The sequence below is a fragment of the Bufo gargarizans genome, chromosome 2 (assembly GCF_014858855.1).
Source record: "Bufo gargarizans isolate SCDJY-AF-19 chromosome 2, ASM1485885v1, whole genome shotgun sequence".
Classification (NCBI taxonomy): Eukaryota; Metazoa; Chordata; class Amphibia; order Anura; family Bufonidae; genus Bufo; species Bufo gargarizans.
This window is the reverse complement of record NC_058081.1, coordinates 715,238,390-715,257,277: the sequence shown is the minus strand read 5'-3', so window position 1 is coordinate 715,257,277 and position 18,888 is coordinate 715,238,390. Positions and strand designations below refer to the sequence as shown.

General features: G+C 41.8%; 1 protein-coding gene across 3 annotated transcripts in view; it reads right to left on the bottom strand.

Annotated features, from left to right (window-relative positions):
- Positions 1–18,888, bottom strand: part of LOC122927099 (sialic acid-binding Ig-like lectin 13) — a 131,612-nt gene that overhangs the window by 76,345 nt on the left and 36,379 nt on the right. For all 3 annotated transcript variants that reach the window (XR_006387755.1, XM_044278680.1, XM_044278681.1), the window contains exon 4: positions 4,074–4,364. Coding sequence is in view for 2 of the 3 variants with exons in the window: in XM_044278680.1 (XP_044134615.1) it covers positions 4,074–4,364 (291 nt within the window). In the remaining variant the exon portion in view is untranslated. The remainder of the gene's footprint in view (positions 1–4,073; positions 4,365–18,888) is intronic.

Below are 18,888 nucleotides of genomic sequence, written 5' to 3'. Positions count from 1 at the left end.
AAAAAAAAACTGTGTCAAAACAAGAAATTTTTGTCACCTTACATCACAAAAACTGCAACACCAAGTGATCAAAAATGTGTATGTCCCACTAAATGGTACCAATAAAACCGTCACCTCATCCCGCAAAAAATGCTATTATTGTGTAAAACTTTAATAAATAAGAAAAAGTATATATATTAGGTATCGCCACATCCGTAACAATCTGCTCTATAAAAATGTCACTTGACTGAACCCCTCAGGTGAATGCTGTAAAAATAAATAAATAGAAACTGTGCTAAAACAACCCATTTTTTGGACACCTTGCCCCATAAAGTGTTATAATGAATGATAAAAAAATCATATGTACCCAAAAATAGTAGCAATTAAACTGGCACATTATCCCCTAGTTTCCAAAATGGGATCACTTCTTGGGAGTTTCTACTGTAAGGGTGCATCAGGGGGCTTCAAATGGGACATGGCATCTAAAAACCACGTGGAGTTCCTTTTCTTCTGCGCTCTGCCGTGTGCCCATACAGCAGTTTATGACCACATGTGGGGTGTTTCTGTAAACCATAGAATCTGGGTAATAAATATTGAGTTTTGTTTGGCTGTTAACCATCGATGTGTTAAAGAAAAAATTAGATTAAAATGGATCTCCATTTTCCTTTAATTCTTATGGAACGCCTAAAGGGTTAACAAAGTTTGTAAAATCGGTTTTAAGTAACTTGAGGGGTGTAGTTTCTACAATGGGGTCATTTATGGGAGTATCCACTATGTAGGCCTCACAAAGTGACTTCAGACCTTAACTGGTCCTTAAAAAGTGGGTTTTGGCAATTTTCTTAAAAATTTTAAGAATTGCTTCTAAACTTCTAAGCCTTCTAACGTCCTAAAAAAATAAAATGACATTTCCAAAATGATGCCAACATAAAGTAGACATATGGGGAATGTTAAGTAAAAAATATTTTATGAGGTATCACTTTCTGTTTTAAAAGCAGAGAAATAGAAATTTAGAAAATTGTGAATTTTTCAAAATGTTTGGTAAATTTGGGATTTTTTCATAAATAAAGGTGAAATATATTGACTCAAATTTATGAAGTACAATGTGTCACGAGAAAACAATCTCTGAATGACTTGGATAAGTAAAGACGTTCCAAAGTTATTACCACATAAAGTGAGATATGTCAGTTTTGAAAAATTAGGCCTGGTCAGGAAGGGGGCAAATGGCCCAGATGGCAAGTGGTTAATCAGTATTTTGTTGAAGCAGGTATATCGCAACCCTCAATCAGTATTTTGTGGAAGCAGGGATATCAAACCCCTTAATCAGTATTTTGTGGAAGCAGGTATGTTGCAGCCCTCAATCAGTATTTTGTGGAAGCAGGTATATCAAACCCCTTAAACGTCTCAATTGGCTGTCCTGTCCCACCTGATGGATGTGTCATGGGTCAAAGTTCAGCGCAATGCAAGAGAATATGGCGCCGGTGGACATCACCATATGTTTGCATCTTCGTTGAATCGGGAACGCGCAACGTTCGCCGCGAAACAACCGCTGGGCAAAAAGCAAGGCCATCTCTAGTTTCTGGTTGATACATTAAAAAAGATTCATTATTCCTTAAATGCAATAAGTAAGCCCATCACCATGGTATGAGAAGCATCCCCATACTGTGTCCTGATTTTTGCACCACACAAAAAGAACAATTTTGCTTTCATCAGTCCACAAAATGTTGCTCCATCTCTCCTGGGCCGTTCAATTTGTTCCTTGGCAAATTTTAACCTCTTCAGCACATCATTTTTCAAAAACGATACTTTGCTGGGAGTTCTTACTGGTAGCTTGGCTTTACTTCATCATCTTCTGATTGTTGCTGAACTCAGAATTTCAGATCTTCTTTCGTCTTTCTGGAGCTGATCATTGGCTGAGCCTTTGCAATTTTGGTTATTCTTTAATCTATTTAAACAGTAGTTCCCTGCTTCCTTCTGCGTTTTTCAGGTTTTGGTTGCCACTTCAAACTACTGTATTTAAAATCTTTTTAGCTGAGCAGTCTGTAATTTGCTGTAATTCTCTTTATGTTTTCCTTCTCCAAACAGCTTTTTAATCCAAGTATGTTCTTCATCAGAACAATACCTGTAATGATCCATTTCCCCAGTATTTCAGAAGGAAAGAGACTATAACCAAGATGTGCAACATTTTCCACCCTTTCTACTAGAGATGAGCCAATTAGTCAAGAAACGTTTCAGGTCCGGTTCGACTAATTTTTGAAAAGGTTGCTCCAGTAGCCCTGAAAGTTGGCATATAACCCACTCTAGCCTCCTAGGACTCATAATTGCATCTTCTTAATGTATGTAGAGCTCTATACAGGAATTATTTCAGATATACTTATTTAGAAATGGAGCAAATTTCTTAAAATTCAGTTTGGTCATCTGATACCATTCAGGTAAAAGAAAAATGTTCCCAATCGCAAGCCAGTCTCTTTTTCTTGAAAAAAAAAAAAAAGGAAGTGAATCAATGATAAAAAAATGTAGTTGAATTTTCAAATTTAAAATACATTTGCTAATCTCTACTTAGAAGTCCACAAAATCTTAGATTGAAAAATGGCTGTTGGTAAAATTTTGAGTTTCATATTTACAGTAATATGCGGTGGATGGTTTTCTGTGATGTATATTTAATTATTAGCAGCAAAAATCTTGTAGGATGCCTGTTTTCAACAGAAGCATTTTTTTAACAGAAGGCTCCATGATCTTCCAGTCATCTACTACTCATCTCAACATTTTTACAGATGAAATACAAAAATTTTGACTATCGTGCAAAAGTCAATTTCTTTCAGTAATGCAAATTAAAAGGAATTGCATTAAAGCAGCTTAACATTAGAATTTCGTGAAAAGTTTTAATATTCTAGGCTTAAAGTGTCACACTCTAGTCAGCTAATTAATCCATACCCCCTGAGCAAAGGGGACCTCAAAATTGTGAATTTGGGGTTTCATAAGCTATAAGCCATAAATAAAGGCTTGAAATATCTCATATGTTAGTTTCACCTTTTAAATTGCATTACTAAAATAAATGAACTTTGCACGATATTCAAATTTTTCGAGTTTTACCTGTATGCCTTAGGCTACTTTCACACTGGCGTTTTTGGTGGATCCGGCAGGGCTCAGCCAAAACGCTTCAGTTACTGCTAATACAACCATCTGCAACAGATCCGGTTGTATTATATTTAACATAGCCAAGACGGATCTGTCATGAACTCCATTGAAAGTCAATGGGGGAAGGATCCGTTTTCTATTGTGTCAGATTGTGTCAGAGAAAATGGATCCATCCCCATTGACTTGCATTGTGGGTCATGACGGATGCGTCTTGCTCCGCATTCCATGAAGAAAAGAAAACCGCAGCTTGCTGCGGTTTGCTCTCCAGTATGGGAATGCAACCAAATGGAACAGGATGCATTTTGGGGAGTTACATTTTGTCCCTACTAACAATGAATGGGGACAAAACGGAAGCGTTTTTTCTGGTATTGAGACCCTATGACGGATCTTAATACCGGAAAAATAGAAATGCTAGTGTGAAAGTAGCCTTGAAGGGGTTTTACAAGATTACTATGCTTTTCAGGAGATATGCCCATGTACTTACTTACCTTTTGTACATCTCCACCATGTTTTTTTCTCCAGTTTGGACTCTCCTTACGCATTTTCTCCATGTATCTAATCACTCTGGTTTGTTTCCATCCTATATGTAGCATTTCTTGTTGCTATATCCAATAAAACCCATGATGCACTTCTCTTTTCTCTGTTACAGCGTTAGCACCGCCCCTAACAACACCCAGATAGTGTATAGCTCCTCCCACCCAGCTAGTTACATAAGCATTTCCATATCAATATCCCACCCATGGACCTGGCATCTCAGGATATAATAAACAGCAGAGTGGACATGGCCATGTGACCACAATCCAGAATGAAAGATAAGACCAATAAAGGTAGAAGAAATAAATTACAAAATGATTGCTACCTTCATAAATCATTATTTTAAAGGCTGTTGATACAAACTGGAATTCCCCTTTAATTTTTGTACATAATTGTAAATGTACTTAGCCCAATATAATACGTACATTCAATGTTCAGTGTGTCTGATCTCTTAATTTTTTTTCCATTGGGATATATAACAGTGCACTGAACACGGGTCCCATCATCCACATATGAAGGAATATAAGTAAGCTCTGACTCTTCTCTCCAGGATCCTGCAGAAATCTCCACGGACTTCTTCGTAATCCGCCCACGTTTGTTCCATTTTAGAGAAGGAGGACTGGAGCCGCACGTGTGATCTGCAGCACATTGTATAATGGTGGCTTTTCCTTCTCTTAGAAATGTAAGAACATGAAAACCAAAAATTCTTGGAGAATCTGAAAAATTGGATGATAAATGACTACATCAAAATTTGAACACATTTATTGTTTTTAGTTTAACTTCCCCTTGTGTTTTTTTTACGTACATGTATATCAGGGAATTAAGTCGGTTGACACATTTTGTTCAGTTACACATATGTAGGGTTGCCAACCAGAATTTTTCTTTTTTCTAGACAACTTATTCCAAAATCACAGACAGCTAACATTTTTTTAGGATAAATTGTAAAACCATAATGAATGATAAAGATTATAAGTGATCCAGGTCTATAGCTTCATATACTGATAACTCATTACCAGCATTCACTGTCAACTGTAAAATGATGATAATTACCACCAAAATATCATAGGCAAGTACCAACATCCTCCAAAAATCACAGACATATATTTTTTTTTCACGGACAGAGAAAAAAAGATTGCCTACCCTGCACATATGGCATGGTGATTGTGAGGGCCATTACCACTATCACTGTGGGAGCCAGGCTGTGAGAGCTGAGGTGCTGCTACAATGGCTGATCCCAGACATGGCTTCTATCCTTGCTCTTTAACCTCCTAGATGCAGCTATCAATAGTGACAATGACAAATAAAGGATTTGTCACAGTGACTGATCTTATTCTACCGCCTCAACATGATCGTCCAGGTGCCTTTAGGTAGCTATAGTCTAAAAATGGGCTCCAGACAAATTTTGTATGGAAGCCTATTGAGTCCTGCTAGAGGCAGTGTATAATAGGGGAGCTGTCAATATAATACTGACGAGTATAAAACACTGCAACTTAGAAGAAAGGAAATGTAATGAGTTTTACCAGTGATCAGTTTATTAGACGTCTCCTAGTGGGACTAAAACATGTAACAAAAACTAAAATGTTTTTTATGTAAAAAAAAGTAAGAAGTTGTGTGTATCTCAAAAGGTACCCATGAAAAGGCCAATTATTCCAACAACAAATAAAAAAACTCGGTAAACTCAGTTGGTTCAAAAACAAAATAGTTAGGGTTCTCAGAATATGGCAACTTAAAAATAAACAGTTTTTTGCATAGCAGTAGTAAAACAAAATTCTATAGATACAGATGCAGCAGAATTAACAGTCATAACACGTTAAGTAGATGTGATAACCAGTGATGAGCGGCAGGGGCAATATTAGAATTTGCGATATTTCACAAATATTTGTGCGAATATTCGTCATATATTCAAGAATTCAAGAATTGGTGATCTCTAGTCATTATTTTCTTGATTGCGAAAATTGGAAATCGGAAAATATGCGATTCGAGATACGAAAATTCGCGATCAACACTACTCCTAAAGTCAAAGATATTTCAGCCTTCTCATTGGCCCACAGACAAGAAGCAGTGAGGGATTATGGGCACCGGTAAAAAAAAATCTAGAATATTCGCGATTACGAAGATATAGCACTATATTCTAAATATTGGCAAATTCTCAAAGTGCCAATATTCGAGATAAAAATTTGCGATTAAAATACTCACGATCAACACTAGTGATAACTCACCAATTGTGTTGGTTAACTCTGCTACATCTGTATGTAGTGCTGCTGTACTATACTTAGTTTTGCATCACCATTTAGCTTTCCGCTCTTCTGATCCATCAGAACTGTTGCATCAGTTAGGGTGAGTTCGTACTTGCATTATGGCATTCCGTAATAGGTTCGGTTTATAAAGGAATATAACGGAATTCCAGGACGGAATGCAAAACGGAAGCCTTTAAGAAGCATTCCTTTTTGATCCGTCACAATAGAAGTCAATGGGCAAGCATAACGGATCTGTCTGTGTCACGGTAGGTAACGGAAGGGAAGCAAACCAAATACAAAAAGCAAAAAAACACCAGGCTAGGCCCCAAAGCTAGAGAACAGGGAAAGGTCACCACCTTCCCTGACTGCTGACAACATGAGCAAATCCTTAAGGTGGAAGTGCTCATGCGCTGGAACCTAAGCCTAGCTTAAACTGAAGAAAACCCTCAGCTAGGGAGATGGAGATATGAAAATCGGTTCCTAGCGCAGGGTGCAGGAACCAGCATCTTCCTGAGGCCTAGCCAGAACACACAACAAAAGGGAAGGAGTAGGACTTAGCTTAAGACTGAAGGGGAGCAGGAGATCCACCAAACACCAGCTGAGAACTCCAGAAGCAAATATAAACCACAAGGGCTATAGTGAGAGGCGAGTATAAATTGCACCACTAAATAGCTAATGAGCAGAACCTGTGGAAAGGCGGGATCCTGCCCAAAACCACAGCAAAGAGAAACAGAACAGTCAGATAGACTCACATGTAGCAAGTCTTTCAGATCTTTGACAGGGCAGGGCGCAACAGTACCCCCCCTTCTACGGGTGACCTCCGGGCACCCAGGACCAACCTTATCTGGGTGTGCCCTGTGAAAAGCCTTCACAGGGCGACTAGCATTGACATCAGTTGCCGGAACCCACATTCTTTCCGTATCCCCTCCAATGCACAAGGTACTGAAGGGAGCCACGAAGAACACGCGAGTTGAGTATTCTGGAGATCTGAAACTCCAGATTACCATCTTCCAAGACAGGGGGAGGTGGCAAAGAAGATGGTTCAGCAGGTTCAACATACTTCTTCAGCAAAGACCTGTGAAACACATTATGGATCTTCCAGGTCCGCGGAAGTTTCATACAAAACGCAACCAGATTAACAATGCCCGAGATTTTATAAGGACCAATAAATCTTGGGCCCAAGATTAACTTAATGTTTTTACTGGACAACCACACCAAATCACCCACACACAGGTCCGGATCAGTCATACGTCTCTTGTCAGCCATCCGTTTATATCTTTCACCCATTTTTTTCAAATTAGTTTGAATCCTCCGCCAGATAGAAGACAACGAAGAAGAGACTCTTCGTACCATATGCGCCAAAAAATGGCGACTTATCAGTGGACTCCTGTCTACGGTTAGTCAAGGCAAACTCAGCCAAGGACAAAAACGAAGACCACTCTTCCTGATTCTCAGTGACAAAACACCTCAAATAAGTCTCCAGGTATTGGGTAGTGCGCTCTGTTTGTCCATTCGACTGAGGATGGAAAGCCGAAAAGAAAAAGACAACTTAATACCCAGACTAGTACAAAACGCCTTCCAAAACCCGGAAACAAATTGCGTTCCCCTATCAGACAACATCAGAGGGGATACCGTATAATTTCATCAACAAACACCTGAGCGAGCGTTTTAGCATTGGGCAGACCTGACAATGGTACAAAGTGAGCCATTTTACTGAAGCGGTCCACCACCACCAAAATCACAATTTTCCCAGAGGAACTCGGTAAATCAGTGATGAAGTCCATGGACAAATGCGTCCAAGAACGAGACGGGATGAACAAAGGAAGAAGAGATCCTGAAGGCCGAGTGTGAGCCACCTTAGCACGTGCACAGGTCTCACAAGCTGCTACATAGCCCTCAACAAATTTACGCAAACGTGGCCACCAGAATTTCTGGGAAATAAGATCCACTGTGGATCTACTCCCAGGGTGTCCCACAAGGACAGTATCATGATATTCCTTAAACACCTTGTGTCGAAGTTCAGAAGGAATAAACAACTTCCCTGAAGGACAGGAATAAGGTGTCTCACCTTGAGCCCCCAACACTTCTGTCCCCAGTTCAGGATAAAGAGCGGATACAACCACCCCATCAGCCAAAATCGGAGCGGGATCCTCCGAATCCCCCCCAGGAAAACTAAGTGACAAAGCATCCACTTTTACAATGACCATCTGGCCTGCCTAGGGTTCAGACGCTTTGCTGATTGCAGGTGAGCCAGATTCTTATGGTCAGTAATTACCGTAATCTGATGAATCGCTCCTTTTAGCCAATGACGCATTCTTCAAAGGCCAATTTGATGGCCAACAACTGTCTATTCCCAACATCATAATTTCTTTCGGCAGCAGAAAGTTTCTTTGAAAAAAAGTACACGGATGCCATTTGCTAGGAGAGGAACCCTGCAACAAAACTGCTCCGACTCCCACTTCTGACACTTCAACCTCCACAATGAAGGGTTGAGACACCTCGGGTTGCATCAGAATGGTAGCGGAAGCAAAACATTCCTTTATAGCAGAAAAATCCTGTAATGCTTCTTCCGACCAGACTGAGAAGTCCACACCCTTTCTAGTCATATCAGTCAAAGGCTTGACAATAATGGAATAATTCAGGATACATTTTCTGTAGTAATTAGTAAAACCCAAAAAACGCATCAGAGCTTTCTGATTCTCCGTCCGATCCCATTCCAGTATCGCATGGACCTTTTCAGGATCTATGCGAAAACCTGAGGCAGAAAGTAAGTAACCCAGAAACTACCGCTCCTGGACAGCAAACACACATTTCTCCAACTTAGCATACAATTTATTCTCTCGAAAGATTGATAATACTTGTCTTAAATGATCCTGATGAGTCTCCATATCAAGTGAGTAAATTAGTATGTCATCGAGGTAAATAACAACCTCCCCACCAAATGATGAAAAATGTCATTGATAATGTGCTGGAAGACTGCGGGGCATTAGTTAAACCAAAGGGCATGACAAGGTTCTCGAAGTGTCCCTCAGAGGTATTGAAGGCCGTCTTCCATTCATCCCCTTCCCTGATTCTTATTAGATTATAGGCTTCTCTTAAATCCAACTTAGAAAACACCTTGGCTCTGACAATCTGATCAAATAAATCCGGGATCAAGGGAAGAGGATAAGGATCACGGACAGTAATGAGATTCAGTTCCCGGAAATCTAGACATGGTCTGCCATAGGTGCCAGCTGCCATAGGTGACTTAGATGGCCTAATATGCCCTTTTGACAAACTTTCGGCAATATATTCCCACAAAGCTACTCTTTCAGGTTGGGAAAGATTATATAGTCGAGATTTTGGCAATTCAGCTCTGGGAATAAGATTGATCGGACAATCAAACTCTCTGTGTGGGGCTAACTCCTGATCTCCACCCTCAGAGAAAACGTCAGCAAAATCAGAAAGAAACGACGGGAACACCTTAGTGGAAACCAAAGAAATAGATTCGCCGAGACAGTTGTCCATACACAAATCACTCCAATTACTGATTTGTCTAGTTTGCCAATCAATGGTAGGGTTATGTTTGATCAACCATGGTAAACCCAGTACCAGAGAAGCAGGCAAACCTTTCAGAACAAAACAAGAAATGGACTCAACATGAGAATCACCCACTCTCAAATGAATATCCTGCACAATATGAGTTAGATACTTTTGCGAGAGAGGAGCGGAATCAATAGCAAATACTGATATCCCTTTGCTTAATGCGCTTGTTATAAAACCATGACTCTGAACAAATTGATAATCAACAAGGTTAACCCCTGCACCACTGTCCACAAAAAACTTCTAACTCAATATAGTCAGAGTCTAGCGCCACTATGGCAGGCAGGAGAAATTGGGTACTGCAGGTAGAATAGAAATATACCTTTTATGACTCCCCATTCATGCTACCAAGGGTAATGGAACTTGTTTTATTGGAAATAACACCTTTTTTTTTTTTTCAACTTTGAAGCTTCCAAAAAGGACACACATTAATGAAATGTCCTTCTTTACCACAGAAGAAACTGTATCTTCTCTGACCTCTAGAGTTCCCATTACCAGTGCAAGAAGAGACCTGACCTAACTGCATAGGTTCATCCCCAGGCACTGGTTGAAGTGTCACTGTGACCCGATGGACAGGAGGAACAATTTGCCCACATGATAGTGCATCCTTGTTGAGGGGAACCTTGCACCTCTCCCTCAGGCGTCTAGGGACATAGCTGCCTCCAAAGAATCAGGGTTTTCATGAAATGCAAGGGCGTCTTTTAGTCTCTCAGACAGCCCCTGACAGAACTGACTACGGAGAGATGGGTCTTTCCACTCAGAGTCAGTTGCCCATCTTCTAAATTCAGCACAATATGACTCAGCAGAACATTCTCCCTGACTCAAGCTACACAGCTTAGATTTAGCCAGAGAGACCCGGTCTGGATCATCATAAATCAGGCCCAGGGCTCTGAAAAATTTATCCACCGATCGGAGGGACTGAGAACTGATTGGCAGAGAAACGGCCCAAGACTGAGCATCACCTTTTAGCAGAGAAATGATAATCCCCACTCTTTGATTTTTGTCTCCAGATGAGATCGGACGTAGACGAAAATACAATCTACAAGATTCCCTGAACCAAACAAAGTTATCACTTCCCCCAGAAAACCTATCTGGGAGAGCGACCTTAGGTTCACGGCTGGCCTGGTTTCCACCAGCGGAGCCAGACACCAGGAATCTCTGACACAGTACAACAGAATTACGGAGGTCAGCTACCTCCCAAGATAATTCCTGCATGCGATCCACCAGCGCATCAACAGCTTCCATTTTGCACAGAGCAGTAAAAAATAAAATGACGGTATGGGCAGTTTATAATGTCAAGGTAGGTGAGGGAAGGGAAGGAAACCAAATACAATAAAAGCAACAAAATACCAGGCTAGGCCCCAAAGCTAGGGAACAGGGAAAGGTCACCGCCTGACAATCCCTGAGCCTTTCCCTGACTGCTGACAACATGAGCAAATCCTTAGGGTGGAAGTGCTCATGCACTGGAACCTAAGCCGAGCTGAAACTGAAGCAAACCTTAGCTAGGTTGCTGGAGATAAGACAACCGGTTCCTAGCGCAGGGTGCAGGAACCGGCATCTTCCTGAGGCCTAGCCAGAACACACAACAAAAGGGAAAGAGTAGGACTTAGCTTAAGACGGACAGGGAGCAGGAGATCCACCAAACACCAGCTGAGAACTCCAGAAGCAAATATAAACTGCAATGGCTATAGTGAGAGGCGGGTATAAATAGCACCACTAAATAGCTAATAAGCAGAACCTGTGGGAAGGTGGGATCCTGCCCAAAACCACAACAAAGAGAAACAGAACAATCTGTCAGATAGACTCATGTGTAGGAAGTCTGTCAGATCTTCTCAGGCCTCTCACAGGGCAGGGCGTGACAGTCTAGTTTCCATTATGCAGGACAGAAAACAAAGACCTGCCCTGTATCCAGGATCCTGTAAAAAAAAATGATCCTGTTGCATCTGTTGTCATCTGTTTGAGCCATTTCATCTAAGATCCGTTTTTAGACGGGAAAAAAAAAGTGCTGCATGCAGGACATTTTTTCCATCTAAAAAATGGATTTGAGACGGAAATGGCTCAAACGGATGACAACTGATGCAACAAAATCCTTTTTATTTTCAGGATCCTGTTTTTTTATCTCTCTTTCTCTTCTTCTCATGGATCAGGAGAACAGAAAGCTAAATGGTGATATGAACTCAGCCTTCCACAAACACACCACACACTGGTATTGAGAATTTACAATGGTAATAATGCAATTATGCATTCAAACCTGTTTAGACATGCTGATGTAGTAATACCAGCCCTTCAGTAACATTTGGGTGTGACAACGCAATTTTTGGGCAGTGATGATAAACGTCTGTTTAACTAGATGCAGTGATGCCTTCACTAACACAGTTGTAATTATTGTTACAGATGTGAAATGTGGTACAATTATTGAATGCTTTTTTCACAGAGTAAGGACTCTTTCACACCTGCATTCTTTTCTTCCGGCATAGAGTTCCGTCGTCGGGGCTCAATGCCGGAAGAATCCTGATCAGGATTATCCCCATGCATTCTGAATGGAGAGAAATCCGTTCAGGATACATCAGGATGTCTTCAGTTCAGGACCGAAACGTTTTTTGGCCGGAGAAAATACTGCAGCATGCTGCGCTTTTTGCCCCGGCCAAAAATCCTGGACACTTGCCGCAAGGCCGGATCCGGAATTAATGCCCATTGAAAGGCATTAATCCGGATCCGGCCTTAAGCTAAACGTTGTTTCGGCGCATTGCCGAATCCGACGTTTAGCTTTTTCTGAATGGTTACCATGGCTGCCGGGACGCTAAAGTCCTGGCAGCCATGGTAAAGTGTAGTGGGGAGCGGGAGAGCAGTATACTTACCGTCCGTGCGGCTCCCGGGGCGCTCCAGAGTGACGTCAGGGCGCCCCAAGCGCATTGATCACGTGATCGCATGGCACGTCATCCATGCGCATGGGGCGCTCTGACGTCATTCTGAAGCGCCCCGGGAGCCGCATGGACTGTAAGTATACCGCTCCCCACTACTACTATGGCAACCAGGACTTTTTTTTTTTTTTTGTTTTTTGTTTTTTGTTTTTATTTTATTTTATTTCCATCATCACTACAGAATAGAAAAACATTAAGAAATGACATTTTTAAAATATCCAATACATACAAATGTTTTCTATATTTTTTCCCTTTTTTTATACACACATAATTGCAAATATCTTCGTTCCCCATTTACCCACCCCCTACCACCCTTTTGGAGAGGGGGAAAGGAGAGATGCGTAGCAACCCGAAAAAAATAAAATAATACATTTTTAATCTATCCAGCCCTAAAGTAACCAATTCTTCCATATTTCATCGACTTTTTTTGCTTTTCTATTATGGCCCTCCATCATTCGTTCTTATTTAATCAGGTTATCCACTGCTTTCCTCCACTGTCCCACTGTTGGAGGGTCCGCCCCTACCCATTTCCTAAGTATAAGGAGTCTAGCTTGGAATAATACCTTACTCAGGACCATTCGTATATCTCTATTTAGCCTCAGATGTTCTGTTGCCCCCAGGATACAAGTCATAGGATCCTCTGATATTTGAACCTTCAAAATTAAATATATCATATCTGTTATTTCTGTCCAATACCTGAACAGTCTTGGGCATCTCCAAAAACAATGTATTAGATCAGCATTCTCTCCCCCACATTTTGTACAGTTATCCGAAACACTAACACCCATTCTTTTCAATATCCGTGGTGATCGATGCAACCTATGAACTACAAAAAATTGTGAGATCTTATGTGAGCCCCTATTTGAGACTCCCGCATAACTTTTTAATGCCTCGTTCCATTTTTCCTCCGTAAAAAATTGTAGTTCATTTTCCCATTTTTCCCACTTTAATAGCGTCCTGGCTGCCATAGTAACACTGAACGCATTTTAAAGACGGATCCGTCTTCAAATGCTTTCAGTTCACTTGCGTTTTTCCGGATCCGGCGTGTAATTCCGGCAAATGGAGTACACGCCGGATCCGGACAACGCAAGTGTGAAAGAGGCCTTAGGGCTCTTTCACACTTGCGTTCTTTTCTTCTGGCATAGAGTTCCGTCACAGGGAACTGATCAGGCATATCCCCATGCATTCTGAATGGAGAGTAATCCGTTCAGGATGCATCAGGATGTCTTCAGTTTGACTGATCAGGCAAAAGATAAAACCGTAGCATGCTACGGTTTTATCTCCGGTGAAAAAAACTGAAGACTTGCCAGAATGCTGGCATTTTTTCCCATAGGAATGTATTAGTGCCGGATCCAGCATTCAAAATACCGGCATGCAGGATACGTCCTTCTGGTCTGCGCATGCGCAGACCTGTAAAAATGTGAAAAAAGATACAAGATGAATCTGTCTGTCTGCATGACAAGTGGAGAGACGGATCCGTTCTTGCAATGCATTTGTGAGATGGATCTGCATCCGGATGCGTCACACAAATGCGTTCAGTCACATCCAGATCGGCGGATCCGGTGGGCAGTTCCGACAACGGAACTACCCGCCGGATCACACTGCCGCAAGTGTGAAAGTAGCCTAACACAATTAACTAACACTGGCAATATTTTTGATACAAGACACTGTGATGCAGTATGCTTTCATTTACACAGTTGTGAAAGAAACTTTTAAAAAAAAAACAAGTTTTTTTGGCAGGAATAAATATCAAGCACACTGCATACACAGATTTATATGAAAATAAATCAATATTTTATTAAATATAAGTTAAAATTTACAACCATATTATATGATATCGACAGATCAGCCACATGGAGGAGCCGCAGCATAGGTTGCACAGACAGTAATGTAAGCATGTAGCAGCAGTGAAGATAAGTATAAACCAAAGAACGGCACTGCAAATAATACATAATAGTATACAGACCAAGAAGTTTGCTCCTCCAAAAACACCCCACACGCGTTTCGCGTCAGCTTTCTCAGGGGAAAATCAGTTGTATTTTTCATTGGTTGGAACAGAGTTTAAAATCTCAGCCTTTCTGCACTTCATTCATTTCCCCTGAGGAAGCTGGCGCGAAACACGTGTTGGGGTGTTTCTTTGGTGCCGATGAGGTACAATCTTGGCCATTTTTCTAGGTGTATTAGGATTCTGAAATGTAGAACTAGTTGCCAGAAGCTTAGCTTACAGTAGTCTGCCAGAAAATACACCTGATAGTGACCAGTTCTCCCTCCCACCCCTTAATGTACCGCACATTATCTCTTTATATAATCCTCTTATACTGCCCCCTATCACACGTTCTCTCCCTATAATCCTATACTGTCCCTAGCTCAGTGTTTCAGTCTGCAGAGGGAGATCCACAGCATAGTTCCCTGTCAAGTACACCGCAGAATGGCGTTCTTTGCCTTCTGCACAGGCAGCTCCCTGATAGGCTGATCTGGGTTACCTGTTAGTCTCTGAGCCAATCAGGGCAAGCTCTCCCCCTACTTTCTCCCAGCGTCATGAGAGCACCCTTCTTATTCCAATTCTGTCAGTAAAATGGGGCTGCACAACGTTTTATGCGATTAATCTGAAACGACTTGCAAAAACTTCAGATTCATTTGGAGAACACATTTTTTGGTGAAATTTGAAACGATTCACTAATCTTTAGCCAGCCCCCCCTCAATCCAGGGAACAACTAGCAAGAACCTAATTGCATGTCTATAGTTCTGCAGAGAGGCTTTAGAGAGACAGAAAGATGGAGTACTACAACTTACATTATTACTGTCCATATGTTGCTATTGGGGGAGGAATTGCACTATGATCTACTTTAGAACTGTGCCTTGTGTTACCGTTGGATATTCTTCTACTATCCAGCACTTTAGTAAAACTAAACTTATTTATTACTACAATCTGGCCTGGTTACTGACTCCACTATACTCCAGCCATTGCGCTTACTCTCCTGATTTGAACCCAGACGAACACTTAACACTAAGGGCAAGATGTACCCTGAGGGAAGAAAGGGTGTGCCCAACAGTCACGGCACAGTCCTAGGGAGTGCTGATGTAAGGATTGTCACTTTTTATTTGTGAGTACTACTACCACCACCAGAGTCATTGGGCTGCTGCATGAGAATCCTGCCCCTTGATTGGCTGACAAGCTGTCAGCCTCTGAGCCAATCAGGGAGAGCCTCCTCCCTCCCAGGGTCATGTGATCCTCCATCTTCATCCCACCAATGTTAACTGTAAAATAGCACAAGCTCCTTTTTGCACAATATGTCCAAAGCGAATATTCAAACCTTTGTATTTGTTTGGCTGTAGAATTTTAGTTAAATTCATAATGAATCCGACACATTTAGTATCGATTCACTCATCTCGAATCCAAATATATCTGAACTATTAAAATGTTTAAACATAATAGGGGGACAAATTATAATGTCCAAAGTGATGTTTTTAGACAACCTTCACACTGAATAAAATTGAATAAAATAAGATCAAAACGTTGTATTTACCCCCAAAATGGTACCAAAAAACTACAGCTCATCCTGGAGAGAACAAGTCCTGACACATTTCTGTAGATGGAAATATAAAAAGTTGTGGGTGTCAGAAAATGTCTGGTTTCATTCACTGTATAATTTCTGGATCTGTTGGCTAAACATTAGAGGTTCTGGGTGTTGGACCACTACTGATTGGATATTGGTTACCTAACATATGGTCCTGGAAGTCCTGGATACCACTTTAAATTCAGCAATATTAAAAATACAACTGGTCCTGCAAAAAACAAGCCCTTATACAGTTATGTGAATGGAAATGTTAAAAAAACTTTATGGCTCTTAGAAGACGGCAAGGAAAGAACAACGAAAAAAAGGTTTATGGTGAAAAAGGAGTTAAAGGAGTTGTCCCATCTGGACTGTTATGGTATTTCGATGGGATATGCCATAAATATCCAGTTGATGTACTTCTGGAACTCTCTTTTATTCAAGAACAGGCCCCTGCCTTGAATGGAGAGCAAGCCACCATTTTACCTACAAAATTCAGTACAATGTTGAGGGAATAAAGATGGGGAAAATGAAGTCAGAGGATGATATCACCTTGAGTGGGTGCCTAGCCGGTGGGCATGCCCATTATGCCCCACAGTCAGCCTGGCAGCCATTCAGGAGGAAAGATATTGGATGGAAGAGATGAGCGAAGTTTAAAAAAATTTGACTTGGACGCTTTGCCAAATTTTTAAATAAAATTTGCTTTGTTAAGAATTTATTTGTCACGAAGCCCGTTAAATCAGCTATATCAAGACTAGAGATAAGCAAATCGAAGTTGATGATGTTGAATTCGATCGGATTTGCACCGAATCTGAATTTACTCACACTTTGTGGTAACGAACCACATTTTTTCCTAAAATGGCTGCTGCACGTGTTAGGACATGGAGCAAGGAACTCTGGGAACGAGGCATCACCCACAATGCCATGCATGCAGCCAATCAGCAGCCAGCCAGCCCTGTGATGTCACAGCCCCATAAATAGCCTCAGCCTTCTTGGATTCAGACATTTTCCAGTGTACTTAGTGCAGGAAGAGACATCAGCAGGCACTAGGGACAGTGGTAGAAAAGACTTTAAAACTGTTATTTTGCTGTATAGAAGGTCAGGGAAAGAATAGGGAGGAACCATTCCGCAGTATTAAAGCAGAAAAGGGTTCAGTCGGGGAGGTTACAGCCTGGGTAATAGGAACAATCCTATTACACCTTGCTGCACTGACTGGGGATCCAAATTGCCATTATACAGCTCTGTAATTCCAGCAAACCGTTCTTGTTATTGGGGTGCAAGTGCTGTGTGATACAGATATTAACAGGGGTTATTACAAGGAAATATTTCTACGTCTTATTTGCCCTTGTGCGGTGCAGTTATATGTTCTAAAGCATTTTTGGCTTGTATTAGTGGTGGAAAAAAGGGCTTATTAGCTGTTGCGTGGTGAAGTGAGAAAATTACAGCCCTTTTTGGCGTGTATTACTGGCACAAAAATATATAATATTTGAGGTTCAGCAGTGCAATTATATGTTCTAAAGCTCTTTTTGGCATGTTTTAGTGGCAAAAAAATATATATTTGCCGTTCAGTGGTGCAGTTATATGTTCTAAAGCCTATTTTGGCGTCTATTAGTGGGAAAAAAAGGGCTTATTAGCCATTGTGTGGTGATTTGAAAAAATTACTGACTTTTTTGGGGTGTTTTAATTAAAATTGTATTTATTTATTTGATCTAACAGTATGTCAGGCCCTTCACAGGGGAGTGGCAGAGGCCTAAATGTTTCTGGCGCAGGCACAGGTCGCAGCAGAGTTTCGGGGCGTGGCAGCAGGAGTCGCAGCGAGAGGCCTGAGCTCTCTGTGTTATCTAGCGGTTGTGTCTTGACCAGCAACCCAGCGGTTCTTGAATGGTTGACTTGTTCATGCACTTCGTCCCAAGTGACATCAGACACCCCCAGCCAAGAGTCGTGGGTTCGTCAGACACAACCCTTAATTGGCATGGCCCGGGAGAAGGCCCTGTGCCCTCTCCTGTCCTCAACCTGCATCTGTCCTTTTCTATTACCTCTACCAGAGAAGTATTATATGCTGTGGGCTCAGCTCTACTATACAGCAAGGACGAACTACTAGAGGACAGTCAACTGCTACTGGCCAGCCAAGATGTGGAGGAGACATCTGCTGATTCCTCCGGTAGGTGGGCAAGAAGTGATGAGGAGAGTGGCGTGGGAGCTGGTGTTGCGAGCGGTCAGGCTCCTGACCCAGAGACCATTGAGGAGGACATCAGTGATATGCAGACAGTACTCGATGATTATGATGTAGCTGATCGCACTTGGGAGCCGGATTAAATAATGTCTTCATCATCATCGAGAGAAGAGGATGGCAGCTTGCCCGTGAGGCAGCGGCGGAGCCAGCAAGTCGCTCGCGTGACCAGGATTCATCAGGGAGGCAGCAGTGGGAGGTCGGGAGCCAAACATGCCTGGAGTAGACCACACACTTCGCAGAAGCCTACCTGCCCGGAAAGTAGTGGTACAGGGGTTCACGGAAGCAGCAGCAGTACAAGTCAGTCAGTGCGGAGTGTTGGGTGTAAAATCACCTACTTGGAGGTGTGTCAGTCAGTTTTTTGTTAAGCCGCCGGAGGTGACCATGGCCATTTGTAGAATCCGTGGGCAGAAGGTGAACCATGGCCAGGGTGCCAGTTTTGGCACATACTTGAGTTATTTGGTCAGTTTGGCCCCATAACTGCCAAAATAAGTGGTGTGCAGTTATTCTAAGAGCAACGCCTGTCATCTCCATGTCATACTGACTCACAGTATTGTTTCCCTACCACAGCAGACTCCCTATGCGTGTTACTGAAAGGCACAGTGTTCTACACCAGTGATGGCCAGTTCGCAGTGTTCGCAGTGTTCACAAGTCCGGGGATGTACAGGTAAGCCCTTACCTGTGCCTGTGTCGGGAGCCGGTCTGAAACAAATGTG